Here is a 9,129-nt window from a genome sequence, read left to right on the forward strand (position 1 = left end):
CTTGGAGGTGGCAGAGGGTCCTCTGTACACTTAGAGGTGCTCTGCCACATGAAATTGCAGAGGGAAAGGAGAAAAAGACGCCATGTGGAACCCCATAGTGAAAGATAAGATTTCAAGCTCTGGCTGCAAGCTCAGTGGTCATTCACAGTGCTGGAATGAGAGAAGTCAATTCGTGGCCTGTATGTACTGTGGAGATGCACACAGAACAACTATACCTCCTGGATGCTAGAGGTGTAATCCAGCATCCGGTGCCTCCTTTCCACTGGCTAAAAACCTGACCACAGGTGCCTTAATAAGTGAATTCCTGCAAAGGTGGGGGCATTTCCCAATTAGAAATTCTAGAAATGTGTCCTTGGGCAAAGCGAGCTCAGACTTCCTCAGTGATCCCTCTCAGGCACTGCCTGCCCTGGGAATACAGTTGGCAATAACACTTAATTTGTTCTACCCAAGCAGGTGTCGCTGGAGTCCAACTCTTCTATGAATTCCAACACTCCTCTGGTCCGGATCACACGTCTCTCCTCCAGCGATGGGCCAATGCTGGCCAATGTTTCCGAGCTGGAACTACCTCCAGATCCCAAATGGGAATTGACACGTTCTCGGTCAGTCAAACCCATATGTTGGGATCTCTGTGCCTGCTGGTAATTTCACCACACCAGTACCCCCTAACGTGCCTGTTTATTCCTTCCTCCAGCCTGACCTTGGGCAAGCCGCTTGGTGAGGGATGTTTTGGGCAAGTGGTGATGGCAGAAGCAATTGGGATTGATAAGGACAAGCCAAACAAGCCTATCACGGTTGCTGTCAAGATGTTGAAAGGTATGGGGAGTCCACAGAGGGCAGAACAGGATATTGTGCTGGGGTTTCCTCGCCTTGCCTCTCTTTTAAGTCTTTTATACGAACAGATACAATAGAAGAAAGCGAGAGCAGTGTCTCTTCCCCTTCACCCACATAGCCTAGGGGTGAGGGTTGTCCTTGCAGAGCAGGTAAAAGTGCAAAATCCCATCAGGAAGAGGGACTGAGAATTAACCCAGTTCTCTGCCAAGAGGTAATAGCATCTCTGAGAAGAAGGGGAACCCCCTTAACGTCTAGCCAGCTCCATGAATCAGCCCACTCTACTCCTCCCATAACCAGCGCTGCCTGTTCTACCAAAAGCTTGTGCAGCAAGCTCAGACGGAGTTTGCAGAAGTTCAGGTGGCGGACTCTTTCTTGAGGAGCTTCTTTATTGAAGAAACTTGATCTCAGACTCCTGAGAGGTTAAAGGAAGACCAAAAATTGGGGAGTCACTGGGTGCCTCTGGATAAGTCTCTGTTTCCCCATTCTGCCCCCAAACAGAGTAACCACAGACTGGGATACCCCTATTTTTGCAGCCCGATCTACCTAACACAACAGGCGAAATCACCCCGAGGAGTTCAGCTGGAGTAAGCAGGGCAGGACATTTCCTTCAGTCCATTCTGAAATTGGTTTTGGAGTTAGGAACATTTCCATCTTCCCAAGCCAAAGCATTCCTTTGGGGAGGATTTTCCCCATTTTCTACTTTTGTAGAAAGGTTTTTCCACTTTTGTAGAAAAAGTTGGAGCTTTCCATGCAAAAAAATACCTTCTGTCCTGTAGCCACTCTCCCAGCTCTGACCTTCCATCATCATTTACTCTTTGCCCCTGTGTGAGGGAAACTGTCGGGAAAGCAGGTTCCAGGTACTAAAATCTGTCTTTTTTAATTCAATACTTGCCAGGATGAAACAGAAAATGAAAGGTGTAATTGATTTCCATACAAACATTTGCCTCCACTTACTTTTCTCTTTGTCTTTTTTTCTCTCGTGGTAGTAGGTTTTGTTTTTATTTTGAATCTTCTTCCCAAAGTAGAATAAAAGCAACTACAGCCATATTTTGAGTATTGTTTCCCCATCAAAGCCCCATAAGGCTACACAGACATTGTAGTAACTGCTTCCCTGAACAATTATTTTCTTCCTGACATTTTTTTTGCTTTCCTCTTCTACCTTCTCCAGATGATGCCACAGACAAGGACCTTTCTGACCTGGTCTCTGAGATGGAAATGATGAAAATGATTGGGAAGCATAAAAACATTATTAACCTCCTCGGTGCCTGCACTCAGGACGGTATGTAGCAGAACAGGCCAGTGCCCACAGGGTCACGGGAGGCTCAGGTTTGCCTGTCTCTTCTGTGTAATTACTCACTGGCTGCCCAAAATGTCCCAGATGAGATTTTGGTGGTCAGCTCTTCCTCAGTTGGATGCTGATGTGCTCTTCCTTGCAGGACCACTCTACGTGTTGGTGGAATACGCATCAAAGGGGAACTTGCGGGAATACCTCAGGGCACGTCGCCCACCTGGCATGGACTATTCCTTCGACACCTGCAAGCTGCCCGAGGAGCAGCTGACGTTTAAGGACCTGGTTTCCTGTGCCTATCAGGTGGCACGGGGCATGGAGTACTTGGCATCTCAAAAAGTGAGTTGAGAAACCTCATTTGGTAGAAGCCTCAGTGAGCTGTGTGTTCAAGGGCAGGCAACGTTGCGTGTGTAGGACAACCTCAGGCAAAGCATTGCAGGTCTGGCCCTTGAGAGGCCAGATTTTTCCATATGAAGTATCTTGGGGTTTTTGCTGGAGATTTCATCCGTATGCAGAAGTCCCTGTATGCTGGCTGTACATGCAGTTGTACAGCCCTCACTGTAACCTGCAGGACCATTAGCATCCCCAAAATGCCTATAAAAGCACAAGCAACCCAGACCTCAGTGCCTGTCCTCACCAGTTCCACTTCTACAAGTCGTAGAGGTAATTGAGCTGTGCAAACCACTGGTCAGGGTGAGCATCACGCTAAGCTGTGGGCTTCCATGTTACATTAGACAGCGTTCAGGAGCTGTGGGCAACCCTGTTCCCCTCATCTCCCTTCTGAGATGGCTGAAGATGCAGAGCAGTCATGAGGAGGCTGAGATCTGGGTGTAGCGTGTGTGCTTGCTGCTGTCACCAGCACACATAGGCTCAGTGGGAGCAGAGCTGTCAGTGGATTTGGCTTGATGCATGGCTATGCCCAAGATGCTCCCTGGGGAACACTTTGCTGGCACTGAGCCAGCTTCTGTGTTTGTTTGCATCATACCCTGGGATTAGTCCTGATTTACCCTGATACCAGCAAGTGGAGAATCAGGCTTTGGTTCACAAAGCTGTGCACCAGCCAGCGTGGCCTTTCTGCAGGCAAGGAGCATTATGGCTCGAGAAAGTTCAGTTTGAAATGTCAGATGTGTTTGTCTTGTGCCTGCAGTTCAAGGTGGATGGTCCATGGTAGCTTTAAACTCCCTTTCTGCACAATGCAGGCTGATTGCTCAGCTTACAGCTATGATGTTGAGGGCTGGACCTTTAAAAGTCCCTTCCAACCCAAACCATTCCACGATTCCATGTATTTTGGATGTATTGGGGATGTGTTAATTTGGGGATTTTCTTCCCCCTCAAACATCAGCCTGCACTTTTCTTCCTGGAGGAAGCAGTGCAGAGAGACAGCTTCACATACCAGTAAGTGCCCACAGAAGAGGAGGATTGGCTCTCTTATCCGTACACCCTCTTTGGAGAGAAAAGACATGCGTGTGGCTGTGTCAGCGCTGAGGCTGCTGATTAGGTGTTGCTAAGAGGTGGTTTCCACTGAGCATGCATGATGGGGCGGTGACACAGAAAGCCAGGAGCTAAGCAGTGCCCACAGCTTTATGAGCTTGGGAGTCAATGAAACGGCAGCTCATAAACCACACGGTGCTGTTGGTTCCAGGCGCGAGCAGCTAACAAGCCTTTATTTATTGACTTGCTCACCTTTCACAGTGCATTCATCGTGACTTGGCAGCCAGGAACGTGTTAGTCACTGAAGATAATGTGATGAAAATAGCTGATTTTGGCCTCGCTAGAGACGTTCACAACATTGACTATTACAAGAAAACCACCAATGTAAGTACAGAGCTGCCAAGCACATGCAGTTCTCCTTCTGGCAGGAAACTTGGTCATCCCTGCAGCAAGTGGCCCTTGTCCCACATCTCCTTTTCTAAAGGGGCTTAGGAGGAAGAAATCTGATGGGGACCTCACCTAGTGAGGGACTGTAGGTAGACTCCCAGGAGTCTATCTGCCATTTAGTTTCTTCCTGACAGATCCTGCTCCTGCTAGCAGCTGGTTGTGAAGTCTCAGCTCTGGCCAGAAGGCTTTAAACTAAAAGAAACTGAGGTTTTTACCAAAGAGGAGTGGAGCCCTATTCCACTACTGTTACCAAGGAGCCAATTTCTGTCTCACCAGAGCCCTTAACAGAGGAAGATCACTTCACGTATACCTGGAGCTACCTAGCTTTCATGCATTTCTCTGTTTTACATCCGATCCCCTTGACACCACTGCCAAAAGTGAGAAGATGGTCCCAGAAAAGGGCCGAGTCCTGGAGTTGTTTATATTTTTTTGTAGAGATGAATTTACGAATGAAAGGCTGGAGAGAAGCCGTGTGTCTTGGTTCAGAGCCTGCAGCAGATGTTGAGCCCTGAGGAAAAGTCTTAACTAGGATAGAGTGTGGAGATGGCAGTAGAAGAGGTTGAGGGCATTGCAGAACCTGAGGGACTTGGGTCTTCATGAGGTCTAAATGTCCAGGCAGTCCTTTAAACCCACCGTGCTCATACTGATCCATTCCAAAAGCATATCAGAAATCTTTCTTAATTGCTGGGATTTCTTAATCATAAATTAATAACAATTCTTGGGAATTTTGATCGTAGATCAGATGGATTTTCCCTCTTTGAGCTGTGTTGAACAGCTGAGAGCATAATCCCATTTGTGTATCCTGCCTGTGTTCCATCTCTAGTTGTCTCCCTCAGTGGGTCAGAAGAGGACAAAGTTCCCCCATAGCCAAATTATGGCTCAAACTCGAAACAGTCCTTTCTGACTCCCTCCAGGGACCAAACAAAGCCATAGATAATTATGATTAATCTGGTCTTTCTCATCTCATATTTCTCACATGATGGCCTGTGTTTATGACCCTGATGTAGGATAGGGTCAGACCTCCTCCCTTAGCCTCCAGCAGGATCAGGATTTGTTTCTTAGAGGATCTGGCCCTTGCCTTCGCTCTTTGGAAGTTTCGCTTCAAGTTTCGCCTAAACTGGGTTTGGACTTTGAGTAAACTGTTTCTTCCAACCAAGAGACAGAAAGTGTTGTCCCATGCTCTGCTACAGAGTTCATTGCATCTATGAGCAATAGATGCTGTTCCCATGCAAAGATTTAGATACACTGATATGTTAAACCTGCCTTGGCAGTGAAATACAGTCCTCTACAGAGAACATTTACTGCAAAGATTGTCAGCGAAGATCCAGGGATCAAATGCTCTAATCTGTTTATATGTGGCCACTGCTGCTTTGCCCAGTGACCGGGAAGGCAGATGCAGTTGTTAATGAAAATGTTTCAAACTGGATTAGAAAAGAAGATTCAGATGGTGCCGTTGTGGCTGGGGGAATATGCTGATGGGTTGTTCCCATTGTCTTCCTAATTACAGGGTCGGCTGCCTGTGAAATGGATGGCTCCAGAAGCCTTGTTTGACCGGGTCTATACTCACCAGAGCGATGTGTAAGCATACCCACACTTTTTTTGAAGAAACAAAAATGACAGGGAAATCGACACCCATAGTATCTTGCAGACAAATGTACTGCTAAGCACGAGCAGGACTTGTTCACTGCTGGGGTGCTTGGGGATGCAAGAACACAGGAATTGATTCCAAGCTGCATCTTTGCGCACATGGTTTTATTTTGCCATTATCTGGTGCTTTCATCTGAGGATCTCTAGTGAGCTGCTCAAAAAGTCTTGGAAGACAGGCAGGTATTTCTTGTCCAGTTTATAGATGAGGTGATTCATCCTGCAGTTGAAAAATATTGTGCTAAAAAAACTCCATGAAAAAAAGATTATCCTTAGTGTCCTCCACACTTCACCCTCACCCCAGACAGTTATGCTTTAGTCAAGTACATGGAATGAGCTTGAAATACTCGTCTGCTGTTAGAACTGATCAGAGAATATTCAGAAAATATACACTCAGATTCATTTTGCCACTTGATTTATTTCCTTTATTTTTCCTAATACTACTCATCTGTTTTAGTACCTCTGCACAGTAAGCAAACAGCAGAGCCTGCCTCACATGTAAATCTGTATCACATCTGAATTTTCCAGGGGCTGAAGCAGCTCCACATGCACACTAGCTTTTTACTGCAATATTTGGTCAATAATGGCATTTTTACAGTACCTCAGTGGCCAGCCTGCCTGCTCCCCAAAGCTCCCTGTTTGCAATTGGACAAATGAGTGTTTTCTGTTTCTGTATTTTTCACATACTCTCCTTTTATTGATCTTAAATCATAGTTTCCATGCTTAGGTAATGCTGCAGCGGGCATGACAGATAAATCAAAGCTAGAGAACGGGAGAGCGAGTGTGCATGAAAGCGAAACAGAGACAGATAATCCCTGTTTTTAAAAAGAAAATGAGGAGAGCAAAAGATATATTTGAAAAAGAGGACTTTTAACCAGAGCACAGCTGCAGGACTGGAACGTGTAACATTAGTGCTCCACTGATTTTTGTTGGGGTATTTTTCTCCCAGCTTGGCCAGTGAAATGAATGTTGTAACAAGCAAGTTTTGGTATCAGCTTGCACAATTAGTGGCCTGTGGTTCCAAGCCTGCAATTCAGTGAAGTCGTGCATGAATAATTTGATTTGTTCCATTCAGTGGAGCTGGTGGAAGACCTAACAAAGAGCTGGGGGTGATAGATGGACTGTCACCTATCTGATTAAATGCTCATTTCAATTTCAGACTTGGTGCCTGGGATTTCTTTGCTATTGAGTTGGATCAGCAGAGATCTCCAAGTAACTAGTAAAAATGGCCTAGGCAATTAGTCATGCTATTGATGACTTTGTTAGCTATGCATGGCTGCACAGAAATAAAGCCAAGCAGGGGAGAAGGGATATGGGGCAGGGGGGGGCGTGAAAAAAAACCTCATTGAATTTTAAAGATCTTTCTTTGGTTTCCAGCTGGTCTTTTGGAGTGCTACTATGGGAGATCTTCACTTTGGGAGGGTCTCCATACCCGGGAATTCCTGTTGAGGAACTCTTCAAGCTCTTGAAGGAAGGCCATCGGATGGACAAACCTGCAAACTGCACTCATGATTTGTGAGTGTGTGGTGGTGGCTGACCTCCTCGCCCTGCTTCCCCTTCTCTCTGTGGCCAAATAGTACCCCAGACTGTGGCTTGGGCTATTGGGGCATCCCCATTGTGACATTATGTGGCCGTCCAGGTAGACTTACCCACCCTAACTCATTTCTGGTCAGTCCATGACTGAGCCCTCATTTGGCAGATGACAGTTGGGGGTATAGCTCTGGTGTGTCATCTTCAGGACAGGTCCTCCTCCTGCCCTGAGAGCATGGTCACGCATGAGATGGTCAATAACGAGGATCATTGCTCCACAAAACCCTCCTCTTCCCTCCGGCTGGCAACGCACCAAGGCCACCATGGCTGAAGTTGTTTGCTATAGCTGTTCTCCCATTTGGGGGTGGGTGGGCTGTTGGGTGGGTGCCACTTAGCCCCACCGAGGGTGACAGTCCCATCTCCTCTGTCATGCAGGTACATGATCATGCGGGAGTGCTGGCACGCCGTCCCATCGCAGCGACCCACCTTCAAGCAGCTGGTGGAAGACCTGGACAGGGTCCTCACCGTGACATCCACTGATGTGAGTGTGGTGGGGTGGATGTGGGAAGGGGTAACTTGGTCCCTGGTGTGGGCTACCTAACATTGATGGGTCTGTCACCCTGGCAGGAGTACCTGGACCTCTCAGTGCCCTTTGAGCAGTACTCACCAGCTGGCCAGGACACCCACAGCACCTGCTCCTCGGGGGACGACTCGGTCTTTGCACATGACCTGCTGCCCGATGAGCCCTGTCTGCCCAAGCACCCACCTTGCAACGGCGTCGTCCGGACGTGAGGGCCCTCTGTGCAGATGGATGGACGATGGATGGGCGGGCGCTGTGCCCACGGAGGCGCAAGTGTGGGGCGCCAGGGATGAAACCATAGTGAAGGATCTTCCAGTGGAACTGCATGATGGTGCCCGGAGATTTGTCTTGTTGACAAGCTGTTCAGGGTGGAAAAAAAAAAAACCTATTTTTTTTCATTTTTACATTTTTTTTTTCCCTATTGCTGTATGAAAAGTCAAGAAGCACTGTTTGGCCTGAAGGAACTAATCTCTTGCCAAGATGATCTATCCTCGATGAATTTTTTTTTGTTTTTTACTACGCAGAATGTTGAACCTGGGGGTGCTGACCTCCCAGTCTTCGCGCTTGCGCTTCGAGTGCCAGAGTAACCGTTCTGTGCCTGCAATACGAAGAAGAGAAAAAAGAGAAATCTTCTTTTCAAAAAACAAAACCAACACACATACACAAAAAAAGTGTAAAGAATGTGGAAATTCTTTGCTTATGCAATCTGTACATGAACCTTTTTGGTGGAGCTGAAAAGCCACGTTGCCTGCAGGGATTCATATATTTATAAAAATATCTATATTTTTGTTGTCGTCGTTTTTATAGCTTCATGATCGTACTACCCAGCTACATTAGAAGGAACCCTTTTTGGAAGAAGAAAAAGCAAAATTAAGTCAAATGCAAATTGTCACCGAGAAATGAAAATAAAAATCACAAAAAGAGTCAAGTCACCTGAAGTGTCAACGCTTTGGCCCTTGCACTGGGCTGGGAGCGATGGGGCTGTGCCAAGCAGACACCAGGATGGGCAGAGACCCCATGGTGACTGTGGGGAGGAGAGTATCACCCATGTGACAGCAGCAGAGTGCCCTGAGACCTGGCTCCTGGGTGCCCACATGGCATCTCTAGTCACATCTTGACCTTTGAGAACAGCCAATTTTGGGGGGAAAAAATTCTTGCTTTTGGGGTTTGTGTGGTTTTGCTTGCCAAGGGTGAGTGGGGGAGCAGCTCCTCCAGCCACCCCTCGACGCCAGCGGTTTGGCTCCATCTACGTGCAGTGACTCGGAGAAAGAAATTACGGGTACCTGTAGGCAAGAGCCTTTAACTTATATCAAAAAGGTTTATTCCAGAGAATTTGTGTATATATCTATAAATATATCATGTATATATATAAATAAAT

General features: G+C 47.0%; 2 protein-coding genes across 2 annotated transcripts in view; one reads left to right on the plus strand and one right to left on the minus strand.

Annotated features, from left to right (window-relative positions):
• FGFR3 (fibroblast growth factor receptor 3) overlaps positions 1–7,969 on the plus strand; it is a gene marked incomplete at its 5' end in the record, with an annotated part of 31,809 nt that extends 23,840 nt beyond the window's left edge. The window contains 9 exons of the mRNA XM_009073207.1: positions 451–599; positions 692–813; positions 2,000–2,110; positions 2,268–2,458; positions 3,812–3,934; positions 5,505–5,575; positions 7,019–7,156; positions 7,607–7,712; positions 7,799–7,969. Coding sequence (XP_009071455.1) covers positions 451–599; positions 692–813; positions 2,000–2,110; positions 2,268–2,458; positions 3,812–3,934; positions 5,505–5,575; positions 7,019–7,156; positions 7,607–7,712; positions 7,799–7,963 — 1,176 coding nt within the window. The remainder of the gene's footprint in view (positions 1–450; positions 600–691; positions 814–1,999; positions 2,111–2,267; positions 2,459–3,811; positions 3,935–5,504; positions 5,576–7,018; positions 7,157–7,606; positions 7,713–7,798) is intronic.
• A 218-nt stretch (positions 7,970–8,187) lies between these two features.
• LOC103800823 (coiled-coil domain-containing protein 42A-like) overlaps positions 8,188–9,129 on the minus strand; it is a 46,763-nt gene continuing 45,821 nt past the window's right edge. The window contains exon 7 of the mRNA XM_009073208.1: positions 8,188–8,349. Within this exon, the coding sequence (XP_009071456.1) occupies positions 8,188–8,349 (162 nt within the window). The remainder of the gene's footprint in view (positions 8,350–9,129) is intronic.

This window comes from Acanthisitta chloris, unplaced genomic scaffold (genome assembly GCF_000695815.1).
Source record: "Acanthisitta chloris isolate BGI_N310 unplaced genomic scaffold, ASM69581v1 scaffold23474, whole genome shotgun sequence".
Taxonomy (NCBI): domain Eukaryota; kingdom Metazoa; phylum Chordata; class Aves; order Passeriformes; family Acanthisittidae; genus Acanthisitta; species Acanthisitta chloris.